A 14,353-nucleotide genomic window follows, 5' to 3' on the forward strand; every position below is an offset into this window, starting at 1 on the left:
TTTTAATGCCCCTTGAAAAAGTGGTGGAGGTCGCAGTAGCTTAACAAGACGGTTTTAATGCCCCTCGGAAGAGACGTGGAGGTCACAGTAGCATAACAAGACGGTTTTAATGCCCATTGGAAAGACGTGGAGGTCGCAGTAGCTTAACAAGACGGTTTTAATGCCCCTCGGAAGAGACGTGGAGGTCACAGTAGCTTTACAAGATGGTTTTAATGCCCCTCGGAAGAGGTCACAGTAGCTTTGCAAGACGGTTTTAATGCCCCTTGAAAAAGTGGTGGAGGTCGCAGTAGCTTAACAAGACGGTTTTAATGCCCCTCGGAAGAGACGTGGAGGTCACAGTAGCATAACAAGACGGTTTTAATGCCCATTGGAAAGACGTGGAGGTCGCAGTAGCTTAACAAGACGGTTTTAATGCCCCTTGGAAGAGACGTGGAGGTCAGAGTGGTATAACAACACGCTTTTTTTTTTAAATCAGATATTTTTTATTAAAATACTTTTTATAACATTATACATAAACAACAGTGAAGCATCACTAAACTAGCAGTGCCTCTCGAGACCCACCCGTTCCCCTTCCCCCCACCCATAACAGCCCCAAGAACCATATGGCAAAAAACAAATTTTGTTACAAACCGTATACCATCATAAAGCTTATCCGACTGATAAAGCATTACTAGTATGATCCATGGGTACAGAGCTTAGTATCTGATAATCAGTAATTAGTTATACAGAACATGAGAGACCACAACATTTTAAATTCAAGTGATATTTAAAATAGACATAATATGATAACCATGAAACATATTCCATTTACCCCAGATTTTATCGAATTTACGTATAGCCTTCCGCTTTTTGTACACTCCCTCTTCTAATCTCAATAAAAGGCGCATTCTATCCAAAAATTCCTGGAGCCTGAGAGGGGAGGGATCCAACCAATGTGCAGCTATAAGCTTTCTGACCTGGTATAGAGTCCTCTTAACAGCTATTATTTCATCCTCTTCACATCCTATTATTTCTACAAGGCCTAATACACACACTTTAGAATATAGGGGTAAATTACACTCAAACACATCATTAATGTATTGCACACACTCATTCCAGAATACAGCGACCCTTCTACACGTTCACATCATATGCATAAGATCTGCTCCTTCCTCTCCACATTTTGGACACGCACTGTCATTCCTTGCCCCAATGCGCTGTAGAAATTTGGGGGTTCTATATACCCTATGTAATAAATACAACTGTGAAAGTCTATGTGCCTCACATGTAGATAGAATCGGAACGCTCCCCACCACATCTTCCCACTCCTCTGAGGATATAGTACCAATGTCGCGTTCCCACCTCTCCTTAACATTTAAGGGTCTGTCCCACTGAAATTGCAGCATAAGTATCCCGTAAATTCTGGAAATCAATCCCTTCCCACCTCTATGGCATAATAATGTGTTAAACAGTAGATGATGTTGGATTTTACTTTGCATATGTCGCGGCTGTACAAACCATGCATGCCTCAATTGGAGATAAAAATAAAAACTAGTTTGTGGAATACAATATTCTTCTTTTATCTGTTGGAACGATTTAAATATTTCCCCCTCTAATATTTGCGCCACATTAGTTATTCCCAATTTTTCCCATATTCCAAATCCTTTCAGTTTATGGATCTCTGGAAGGCCCGCATTATGCCACAGCGGAGTAAACGGGGTAAAGCCTTTTATTCCCAACAACAATTTGATTTTCTGCCACGTTTTCCCCATAAGTGTTAGGGTCGGGAGGTGTCGCCTAGCATCCCACCCCGAGATTCCTGTTTCTAGAAAGGAGGTAATTGGCAGATTGTGTGATAATAGACGTATCAGTTTATCTAGGTTCCCCTGGATTAACCAGAGCTGTTGCATTTGAGAAGCTAGAAAATATATCCATGGATTAGGTGCGGCTAGTCCCCCCTGATCTTTGGGCCTTTGAAGTGTATCCAAGCTGATTCTGGCCACCCCTTTTTTCCAGATCAATTCCCGAAACAGTGCCTGAAATTTATAAAATATTCTCATGGGGATCCAAACCGGTGAATTATGAAGGATATATAATAATTGGGGCATTAACACCATTTTAATTAAGTTAGTTCGACCTACCATTGATAGGGGAAGTTTGCTCCAAGTATTGGCCTTTTGTTGAAATTTAGTAAGCAGTTCAAGTAAATTTAAAGAAATATAATCTCCGATAGATGCGGTCACTCTAACGCCGAGATATTTAAATTCTCGCACCACCTTCAAGCAAGTACTCCCTACCCTAGTATTCTGAGACAAACCATCAACCGGCATAAGAACTGATTTGTCCCAATTAATCCGTAAGCCGGAATGATCTCCAAACTCCCTTTTTAAATTCATAGCTGTCGTCAGAGATTGCTCCGTGTCACCCAAAAACAACAGAAGGTCGTCAGCATATAGGGCCACCCGCTCCTCCAGTGTTTTGTAGCGGAAACCCTGAATTTCACTGCTGGAACGAAGCTTAACAGCCAATGGCTCCACAGCCAAGGCGAACAGTAGGGGAGACAACGGGCAGCCTTGACGCGTGCCCCTGCCCATTTCGATGCTACCAGAAAGACTACCATTAATTCTAATCCGAGCTAGCGGATTGTTATATAGAAGCCGTACCCAGGCCCGAAATCCAGTACCGAACCCCATTTTTTGCAAAACAGCCCATAAATACTCCCATTCGACACTATCAAAAGCCTTAGCGGCATCAAGTGATAGTACTGCCCTACCACCCGTATTTTGTGACTGCATTTGTAGATTAAGAAAAAGCCGGCGCAAGTTAATTGCCGTCGACTTGGCCGGTATAAACCCAGTTTAGTCTTCTGCAACCAGATGTGTAATAACCGCCACCAATCTGGTAGCCAAGACCTTAGCTAAAATTTTAACATCTACCGAGAGTAAGGATATTGGCCTATATGATTCAGGGTTTAGGGCATTCTTTCCAGGTTTTGGCAAAAGAACTATATTAGCCTCCCTCATTGAAGTCGGCAAGGCTCCCCCCTCCCTTGCTTCCTTAAACACTTCCAGTAACCTGGGAAGTAAAACCCCCCCAGCCTCCTTATAAATTTCCGCGGGGATCCCGTCAGCACCAGGGGCTTTGTTATTTTGAAAATCTTTTAAAGCTTCCTGCATCTCCTCCAGGGTGATTGGTGCATCTAGTTGTTCTCTCTGGCTATCTGTTAGGCATGGTATTTGCATATCATGAAGGTATAGATCTATGTCCCTTTGCGCCTTAGTCAGTTTGGACGCATATAATTGTCTATAGAACTGAAAAAATTCTTCCATTATATCCTTTGAATCAGTAATTACCGCACCCTTAGTATCCCTGATAGCTGCAATCATAGGAGCCCCAGTTTGGGCCTTAGCTATAGTGGCCAGCAAGTGCCCTGCACTCTCTCCCTCCACATAAAACTGTTGTTTAAGAAAGAATCGTTTATGTTCTGCTTGTTTCAATATATGGTCATTTAGTGTAGCCTGTGCCCGTGTCCAGTGTTCCCTATTCTCTATGATTGGAGACCCAACATACCTCTGTTCCAGTATGTCTACTTCCCTCCGCAACTCCTGAGTACGAGCCCTAATTTTGGATTTGATCACGGAAATTTCCTTAATCAGGATCCCCCTTAAGAACGCCTTCATGGCTTCCCATACCGTATCTAAAGGAGCAGAGCCTATATTGTCTTTAAAGAAATGCTCCAATTTACCTGCTAAATCTAACTGTTCCCCGAATACGTCCAGCCAGTAGGGATTAAACCTCCACAGTGCCCTTCTGTTTATGGTGCCAGGATCGACCCCCAGAACAACCAATAATGGGGAATGATCAGATAACAATCTTGTGCAGTATTCTACTTTAGTAACTAGAGGGACCAGATGACTATTTCCCAGAGCCAGGTCAATTCTGGACAGAGAGGAATAGGATGCTGAATAACACGAATACTGTTTAACATTAGGGAAACGAACCCGCCACACATCCACCAGATTGATTTCCTGTAGGACCCTTGCCAACGATGTCTCTTGAGCAGCCCCTCCCCCCACATTACCCCTATACTTATCAAGCTCAGCGTGTAGATACATATTAAAATCACCGATAACTAACAGGGGTATAGTAGCAAATTCCGTTATCCACGGGAATAGTTGTCGCAGAGTCTGTATAGAGAAAGGTGGAGGAATATATAGAGCGATTAGGCAAATTCTAAGCCCAGCCACTCTGCACACTAGACACACATACCTACCTTCCCTGTCACAAATACTTCTCTCACATTCAAAGGGTAAATTCGGATGAATCAATATACTAACCCCTCTAGAGTATGTACTATGTGTAGAATGATAGGCCGGCCCCCTCCAAAGCTTGCTCAGTGCCGCAGCGGCCTCCATATTGCAATGCGTTTCTTGCAGACAGATTATCGACTCCCGATATTCCTTAAGATATTTAAGTGCCGCAAATCTTTTGTTGTGATCTCCCATACCTCTAATATTCCAGGATACTACATTAATCTGCTTAACCATGTTTTAACGATTGAAGATGAACTGTCACATGCCCCCCTCTGTACCCACACGTGTGTCTGATCATCAAGATTATAGTATTGTAATAATACACAGTCTGCACCAATCAAAGTAAGTTCTGTTCTTTTACCCCCCATCGCTACCTCATTTAACATCCCCCCCCCCTTGATCAAATGAATACCAACAGCCGTAACATGAAAAGTCTGGTGTTTAGCCTCATGCAGCCTAGTAGGCCTTAAGCACACGAGGCGCCGCAACATGAGTTGCATCAGAGACTCCTTCATTTCCCCCCCACACAACGTTCCCAGAACATTCAAACGCCAGAGTGTCTTAACCCTGCCTATACATTGTAGGTGAAACCAGCACTTCAACAACTATATAAGTATATTGGCCTGCCCGAGGTATATATGAGAGCCAGGTTATGAACAGTATATAATAACTGTAAAATAATAATCATAACATTTATAAACAGAGATTCATTAGCCAACAGCGGAGTATTATCCACTAGAATTCAAATTTCTTGAATTATTATATTATAATCTGTCAAGAATCTTCTCAAAATTGGTGTCAGCCCGCCTGGATTTGTCTCTCTTTTAAGTCCATCCACTTTGCAGCCTCCTTTGGTGAATCAAAGAAATGAGTTTCACCCAGTGCTGTGACCCGCAGCCGTGCAGGATATAGCATTGCATAGGGTACTTGAAGTGCTCTCAGTCTGCGCTTGATATCTTGAAATTGGGCGCGTCTCCTTTGAACCTCCACAGAGAAGTCAGGATAGAAGGACACTCTCGCCCCCTCTATACATAAGTCATTAGCAGACCGCGCCAATTGTAGGATTTTATCTCTGTCACGAAAATGCAGCATTTTGATTAGAACTGTACGCGGCATTGCCCCAGGCGGCGGAGGTCTGGTGGGGACCCTGTGTGCCCTCTCAACAGCGAACATTCTACAGAATTTATCCTTTCCAAAGGATTGCAACAGCCATTTCTCAAAAAAGTCCACCACCTCCCTGCCCTCCGCCTTCTCAGGCACACCCACAATACGCACGTTATTTCTTCTCAGACGATTTTCAAGATCATCCGCTTTATTGAGTAAATAGTTAATAGAGTCAGTAGCTGTTTTAAGCGTTTTAGTCATAGGAGACACAGTATCCTCCAAATCCCCCACTCTGCCTTCTGTTGCAGTGAGGCGCTCCCTCATTTTCTGCATGTCATGGCGTATATGAGATATGTCCACTTTCACAGACCCTATGTGTTCAGTAAGATCTGCCTTACTATGTGAGATGGCCAGCAGCACGTCTTTTAAAGTAGGCTCATCATCCTTGGCCAGTGAGTCAGCACCACTGGTAACCTGAGCCTCTCTGCTGGGGGGAGTTGTTGTTTTAGCAGCCTGCACATTCCTCTCATGTGTCTCCCCCGCTGCCCTCTCCACATCCCCTTCAGTTACCGTGCTCTTCAATGTCTGCACATTCCGGTCGGGTGTAAGCTCCTCAGCTCCTCCGCCATACGCATATTTGGAGAGCCTGTTCACCACCTCCATTCGCTTCTCCCGCTGTCTTGGAGTTTCAGCTCCCGCCTCAGAGGCCACGGCTCCATTTTGGCCCTCGTGCTGTGATGAGCCAGCCGCCTGCCTCTGCTTGCTATCTCGCCGAGTCATCCCGTTCTGCACCACTGACTGCTCCCCCGCACTCCTGAGACCCCAGGCCACCTGGTGAGATCTTTTAGAAGCAATGATTCCCTCGGGCAGGAAGGATTACAGGACAGGGTTATAGGAACTCTTCTGCCTCACGTCTACTCACATGCCCGGCCAGGCCACGCCCCCAACAACACGCTTTTAATGCCCCTCAGAAGAGACGTGGAGGTCCCAGTAGCTTAACAAGACACTTTTAATGCCCCTCAGAAGAGACGTGGAGGTCCCAGTAGCTTAACAAGACGCTTTTAATGCCCCTCAGAAGAGACATGGAGGTCCCAGTAGCTTAATAAGAAGCTTTTAATGCCCCTTACAAGAGCCATACAGTACAGCATCTTAAAAATATTATTCCCATTATTGGGGAGTGGGTCTCCCACAGTCTTTGCTTATGCCTTCCAAGCAAAAGCTGACAAAAATCAGGATGGAGGAACTTTCAATAATGGCAACACGGACCACGGTCACCCTGGTGGTAGAGTGGTGGTGGAGGCTGAGGATGAGGAGAAGAACATAAAACAGCCGAAATGAGGAAGCGTATACCCATGTGTGGGTTTGAAGTGGTGCATGTGAATACACCTCCCGAAATAACACAGTGGATTTGACTTTATGTTACTCTTCTGTCATTTGGTGGTGATGAGAAGTCTGGCCCAATGCAGCCCTTGTTCATTTTGATAGGGGTCAGCTTGTCAGCATTGTCAGTTGACAGGCGAGTGCACTTATCAGTTATAATTCCCCCAGCGGCACTAAAAACACGCTCCGATAACATGCTAGCGCCCGGGCAGGCCAGGACCTCCAAGGCATGCAGAGCGAGTTCATTCCAAGTGTCCAGCTTGGATACCCAATAATTAAAAGGCACAGAGGAATCACGGAGAACGCTGGTACGGTCGGCAAGGTACTCCCTCACCATCTTTTGAAACTTTCCACTCCTTGTGAGAGTACCCCGCGCCTCAGGGTCTGTCCGAAGGGAGGGTCTGAGAAAACTGTCCCAGAACGTTGACAGTGTTCCCCTACCTCTGCTGGATTGGAGTTGCCTCTCTCTCGCTTGTACGCTTTGGTTGGTCAACGAACTGTGACCTCTGCCTCTAGCGTGTTCAGATGGGAATTTTTTTAACAGTTCTGCAGAAAGGGCCTTCTGGTACTGGCCCATTTTTGTAGACCTCTCCACCTCAGGAATAAGAGAGTGAAAGTTCTCCTTGTAGCGGGGGTCTACAAGTGTCACCAACCAGTAATGACTGTCACCCAACATTTTGACAATGCGAGGGTCACGGTTAAGGCAGCGTAACATAAAGTCAGCCATGCGTGCCAGACTGGTAACGGGCAAGATTTCCGTGTCCTCACCAAGATGACGACTGACCAATTGACCATGCTCTCCTCCTCCTCCTCCCCCCTGTCCTCAGGCCACCCACGCTGAACCGACGGTATGACAGTTGTACAGGTACTACCGTCTACAGCGCATAATACCAGCTCCTGTTCTTCCTCCTCATCCTCTCCCTCATTGTCCCCCAATGCACGTTGGGATAAGATGAGGCTGGGCTGTGTGTAATCGCCCGCTACGGCTTCTTGATCCATCTCATCATACTCTGGCTGCAATGCCTCCTCTTTAATTCTCTGCAGAGAGCGTTGCAAAAGACAGACAAGTGGGATGCTGACACTAATGATGGCGTCATCGCCAATCACCATCTTGGTGGTCTCCTCAAAGTTTGTCAGGATGGTACATATGTCAGACATCCAGGTCCACTCCTGAGGTCTTATGTGTGGAGTCTGACCTGAATATCGACGGCCTTATTGCAGCTGTTACTCCACAACTGCTCTGTTCTGCTCACAAATCCTTTGCAACATGTGGAGGGTAGCGTTCCAACGTGTGGGGACATCACACACCAGTCGGTGTGCCGGAAGCTGCAAACGCTGCTGCAACACAGCAAGGGCGGCGGAAGCTGTAGCCGACTTGCGAAAATGAGCTGACAGGTGGCGTACTTTCACGAGCAGATCTGGCAACTCGGGGTACTGATTACAAGTACTGCAGCCCACAAGGAATTATGCCATGAACAAGCTCTATAACTCTCAAGGCTTGATCAGGGCACTAACTTCCCCCTCTACTCTACTGACTGGACCACTGAAGCTAACCCCTTAGTTTGGCCTACCAACAGTTCAGAGAGGTCTAACTACAGGGACACTTCCTTTACCTACTTCAGTGCCAAGGGAAGGCTACGTCCTTCCTCACTATTACATTCCCCCACACTTTAATGTTGGTCGTCCCCGACCATACTAAACAATCAATACGGATCAGCAGCTATGACATCATATCACATTACTACATTTACTAAAACATTTTAGTACACGACTGGTCCTGAAGTCGTCTTCTTGGATGGGAGCCGGCCCTTCTCGGTTAAGGGCCCCGGAACAGCAATTCAGGACAGTTCATTATCAACTCTCAGAACTTCTCAGAAGTACCGGTCCTTCTTGGTAAGGACCCTGGAGATACAATGTCCATGTCCATATTTTTAAGACAGGTCACACACCAATAGCCCTCAATCTCCTTTGAAGGCTGCATTCTGAGGCACACGGTCACAGGGAGCACCCCGTGAGTCACTTTCTTCTTGGCCCTAACGGGGGTCACCGGTTCTTCCCGCTAGGCCGCAAGTCTCTTAGATTTAGAGGACAGTCATCCTCACAGTGTGCCTCAGTGTTTCAAATTCCAGCAGAAAAAGGCGCAACAAGCGCAACAAAAATAAAAATAGAAGTAAAAACAAAAATAGCAGCTCCCTTGGGCACACAACTTTAGTGCTGCTTAAGGCCTTCCTGGCCTGGGAGGTAGGGGAACAGTCCTCCAATTTATTTTTATTTTTCTCAACTTAATTCAACATGGGGCACTCCGCCCCCATTGGGAAACAGTCCCAGAAGTAGGACCACAGCTGGTGGGTCCTAGCAAAGGAAGACGTGAAAGGTCAACGGACCTTTTAGCCAATTAGCTCACTTCTTCCGGGCCTCCTTCCGCTCCTTCATAAAGGCGGCCCATGCTGTAGATGAAGGTGGATTTCTCCACTTCCAGGGCTGATCAGGGAACCTACTGAGGACGTGGCACTGCCGCAGCCAACCTGAGTAGGGCCATAGCTGGTAACTGTAAAATTGTGCACCACATTACTGGTGCCAGCCTGAAATCTTCCAGCAGCTCCCTGCTCAACTGCCTCAGCCCCTCCTGGGTATTTAGTTGCTGAATCAGCATTAGGCGTCTCACTGGGAGAGTCAGCTCTACTGCAGCTCGTGAAGTCTTCCTCCTCTTCACTTACAATCAGGGTGGATAAAAATCAATGTTTTTTTTTTAAAAATCAAAAAAATCGGATTTTTTTGATTTAAATTGGATTTTTTTTATTTAAATCGGATTTTTTTCAATAAACTGCTTTTTGAGGAAAATATTTTACCATCCAAAGGTTCTTCCATCATGAGATAAAGCTGAGTTGTTTAACTCAGTAGAATAAAGGCTGTATATGTGTAACATTCACAATGCCATGCTCTTCCAGAGGTTTCTGTAGGATTAGTGGGCAGTTTCTCTCCTATATTATCACAGACGCTCGCTTTACTTACGCAGTTCTCAAAACTGAATTTGACTCCGCAGAGGTCCCAGCCTCTTCTTCACAGCAAAAATGTTACAACATGAACAGAGTTGAGAAAAAGACCTTAATCCTATTGTTCTACAAACCTATGAATACAGAATCAACCCCTTCAGTGCCAAGTCCAAGACGTTAGACAATATGTTTCTGATTGTTTGGAGTGGAATAGATCTGCACAACACAAGAAGAATGTTAATCTAAGTGTGAGGAGGAGGAAGGGCAAGCAGACAAGAAAATGAAAGTGAAACTTTGAGCACAATACTGCAGCATAGCCACAGACAGACAAGTCTGGATCTGTTTGTGTGTACGATCTGAGGTTTATTACATTCTTTCCTTATAATGGCAGCAGGCCGTAAAAGAGACCCAGTTTGGGAATATTTTAATGAAGCTCCTTCGCCTATCGGTAAGGCAGGCATGCGTGCAAAATGCAAACGATGCAACAAAGAGATGCAAGGCCTGGTGGCGCGAATGAGGCAACATCATGAGAAGTGCGGTGATGAAGATGACCAAAGAAACACTTCTGAACAGGCAGGATCTGTTGGTAAACATTTTTATTGAATCCTATTTCTAAAGACTGAACTGTCATGTGTGAGAAAAATTATATTTCTTATTATTACTGCATGTTACTGTCATTTGGTACAGTTATGAAGAAAAACAAATATTCCTTTTGGGGCAGGGGCAGTGATGTGTTGTGTACAATAAGCAGAAATTGTATAAACAATAAAATAACAGCATTGACTTTTTTTGTTTAGGGGAATTCATGGATTCTGGAAACTATCCACCTCCAAGATCACCATCATCCTGTTCTACAGTTTCAGAGTTATCCATCCAGGATAGTGCTTCATTAGCAGCAGCATCATCATCAGACACCCACAGCCACATATCACCATCACCCAAAAGGAAGAAAAAACCTTTACCTCCTGGAACCACCATAGATAGGTTTGTGATAAGAACTAGCAGATTAGAAAAAGAGTTGATTGATGAAAAAATTGCCCAGTTTATTTATGCAACGAACTCTTCTTTCCGTCTGACTGAGAACCCACATTTCATTAATATGGTTCAGTCACTGAGACCAGGATACAGTCCACCCAGCAGAGCTGATGTTGCAGGGAAACTGCTGGATCAAGTGTATGACAGAGAAATGGAGCAATGTGCAACAGCTCTGGAGGATAAAATTGTTAACCTAAGTATTGATGGGTGGAGTAATGTCCACAATGATCCTATTGTATGTGCTTGTATAACAACAGAAGAAGGTAAAGTCTTCCTTGCACAAACAACTGATACGTCAGGAAATGCACACACAGCAGAATACTTACAAGAAGTGGCAGTAAAAGCTATAACAACATGTGAACAAAAATTCAAATGTCTAGTACGCAGTTTGGTCACTGACAATGCTGCAAACGTATCCAAGATGAGAAGAAATTTAGAAGAGCAGGGAGGGAATACAAAGCTGCTAATAACATATGGTTGCAGTGCTCATTTGCTGCACCTCTTAGCCAAAGACTTAAGTGTTCCAGAAATAAAGGCTAATGTTGTTGAAATTGCTAAATACTTCTGTAATAATCATTTTGCTGCAGCAGCTCTGAAAAGGATGGGTGGAACCAAGCTAACGCTCCCACAAGATGTTAGATGGAACTCTGTGGTGGACTGTTTTGAGCAGTATATCAAAAACTGGCCTATTCTGATGACACTTTGTGAAGAAAATCGAGATAAAATAGATGGCACTGTCACGGCCAAAATCCTCAACATTGGGCTTAAGAGAAATGTTGAACATATGCTGAGCTTCCTGAAACCCATCTCTCAAGCTTTAAACAAAATACAGAAAAATAGCTGTTTTATTGCGGATGCTGTTGAAATTTGGAAGGAACTGAGTGAACACTTAAAAACAGAACTACACATGGACAGAATTAAATTACAAGCAGTAAACAAACGAATGGGACAAGCACTGACTCCAGCTCATTTTTTGGCAAATATTGTCAATATCCAATATCAGGGTCAAAACCTAAGTGCTGAGGAAGAGGAGTTAGCTATGACATGGGTATCCAGCAATCATCCATCTTTAATGCCAACTATAATAAACTTCAGAGCTAAGGGGGAACCATTCAAGAAATATATGTTTGCTGAAGATATTTTAAGGAAGGTCACACCAGTAAACTGGTGGAAGTCACTTAAGCGCTTGGATTTAGAGACTGTTCAAGTAATGATTTCACTTTTAACAGCAGTAGCTTCTTCTGCAGGCGTTGAAAGAATATTCTCTTCCTTTGGAATCATTCATTCTAAATTGAGAAATCGGTTGGGACCCAATAAAGCAGGAAAGCTTGTTTTTCTTTTCCAGATTATGAATAGGAACAAAGAAGAAGATGATGATGAAGATGACGACGAGTGAGCTACAGAGGACAGCAGGGACAGTAGTATTTAAGTTTTTCATGTGTCGGCTGGGCTGACAGTCTAAGTTTCTTAAAATATATATATATTTTGTTTAGCCAAATTAGTTAACAAACATGGATGTTTGTTTAAGCAAATAACTTATGCTGTAATGTTGTTATTGTTTCAGTTGAATAAATCTATTTAAATTGTTATTAAGGTCAGGATTATTTTTCTCCTTCCTATGTACAACAGAACAGTGGTGTCCAAATATGAATGATTAACCCATTAAACTGGGGAGAAAAAAGTAATATAAAAAGTGATTCTAAAAATCTTCATCTACTTGCATGTTAAAGTAGCAAGAACTAGTTTAGGTAGAAACTTTGATTTAAATCACTGATTTAAATCAAGCCTTACTGACTAGTGATTTAAATCGTGATTTAAATCGTGATTTAAATCAGATTTAAATCAAATCCACCCTGCTTACAATGTCTCCCCACTGCTGTTTCCTGGATTCGTCCTCCTGCAGGACGCCGGCCTTGGGAGGGGGAAAGAATCCTTTAACGGCTTCTCTAGCCCAGCGCTGCGGGGCCTCTCTCTTGGCCCTTCGCCGAAAGACCTCCTCGTCCTTCTCAAGGTCATCTTCCCACTTATACGGTCGGGTGAGTGCAGCCGCATACCACCCTCTAGAGCATTCACACTTTATAAAGTGTACGATGTCCCCCACACGCAGGTTGTGGAGACGGTCGGGCAGATAGTCCCGCTTAATCACTTAACTACAGGGACACTTCCTTTACCTACTTCAGTGCCAAGGGAAGGCTACGTCCTTCCCCACTATTACACTGGCATGGCAGGTGGTACAAATGGCCTTTTTGGGGTTATCAGCAGAGTCTTTAAAAAAATTCCAGACTCTGGAAGACCTACCGGTTGTACTAGCAACGTCCCTCGTGTTGTTGTTACGGGGAACGGTTGCCCGCCTTCTGTCTGTGGCCACCACACTGCTTCTTCCTGCCTGCTGGGGTACTCTGCCTCTCTCCCCCTGTGTGCTGCTGGCCTCACTCTGCATGTCCCTCGGCCACGTTGGGTCAGTTACTAGATCATCCACCACCTCCTCCTCTTCCACTTGCGCACCACGATCCTCCTCATCACTTCCTGGCAATTGTGTCTCGTCATCGTCCACCTATTGTGACAAATTGCCAGCGTCGACTTCCTGTGGCCGTGGCTGTTCAAATATTTGGGCATCGCTACATGGGATCTCCTCTTCCACCACTTCAAGCGGAGCAGGCGAGGGGCACAAATCTGGAAATGGACCAGTGAACAGCTCTTCAGAGTGTCCAAGTGTGGGATCAGTTGCTGTCTGACGACACTCGGCATGGTGGGAGGAAGGAGCATCAGGGTGAGGAGGAGAATGCAGTCGAGACTCACGGCTACTAAGAGTCGACCGTGTGGAAGACAGGCCGGAGGTGGTGGTGCCCAGGTAACTGGAAGTATTATCTGCTATCCAATTAATAACCTGTTCACACTGATCAGTTCGCAATACTGGTGTTGTTCTGTGCTTCTCTAGTAATTCGGTCAAGAAGTGGGAGCGAGAAGATGTGGCTGTTGGTTGTGGCACATTTTCACCTTGGCCACGGCCCCGTCCTCTGCACGCACCATCACCAGAACGTCCAATTCCACGTCCCTTGCCACGCGCCTTGCCCATTGTAAAGTAAGTAAAATAGCTTACACTCGCACTATCAATGGAAAAAGGGTAATAAAAAGTAGATTAGAACCGTGGAAGAGGAAAACCACAGTTCTATTTCTCTGGCCTACACCCGACTCTTTTAAACAATCTGAACAATCAGGGAGAAAATATTACTGTTTTTCTTTACGGAAAAAATACCAAAAGCTGAATAATAGAGATGTTTTACCGTGGAACAGCAAAACCACAGTTATAATTTACTGGTGTATACCAGACTTTTTTAAATATATATATATTTGCGGATGAACAGTGAGCGACACACTCAAACTGTTTTTTTTAGATACAAATGGCCCAAAAGTGGATAATACAGAGGTTTGAACCGTGGAACTGCAAAACCACACTTGTATTTCTCGGGCCTACACCAGACTATTTTCAACAGATATATTTGTGTCTGAACAATCAGGAGACACTATTTATTTTTTACGGCAAAAAAT

At 44.5% G+C, this 14,353-nt stretch overlaps 2 protein-coding genes across 2 annotated transcripts in view; one reads left to right on the forward strand and one right to left on the reverse strand.

Annotated features, from left to right (window-relative positions):
* LOC141162311 (uncharacterized) overlaps positions 1 to 14,353 on the reverse strand; it is a 59,377-nt gene that overhangs the window by 40,482 nt on the left and 4,542 nt on the right. The window lies entirely within an intron of this gene.
* Positions 10,016 to 12,393, forward strand: LOC141162315 (uncharacterized). Its single transcript, XM_073648295.1, has 2 exons — positions 10,016 to 10,355; positions 10,567 to 12,393. The coding sequence occupies exons 1-2, from the start codon at positions 10,154 to 10,156 to the stop codon at positions 12,198 to 12,200; spliced, it is 1,836 nt and encodes a 611-aa protein (XP_073504396.1). The 5' UTR covers positions 10,016 to 10,153; the 3' UTR covers positions 12,201 to 12,393.

Source organism: Phyllobates terribilis, unplaced genomic scaffold (genome assembly GCF_046119375.1).
Source record: "Phyllobates terribilis strain yellow unplaced genomic scaffold, ASM4611937v1 Scaffold_9__5_contigs__length_417890890, whole genome shotgun sequence".
Classification (NCBI taxonomy): Eukaryota; Metazoa; Chordata; class Amphibia; order Anura; family Dendrobatidae; genus Phyllobates; species Phyllobates terribilis.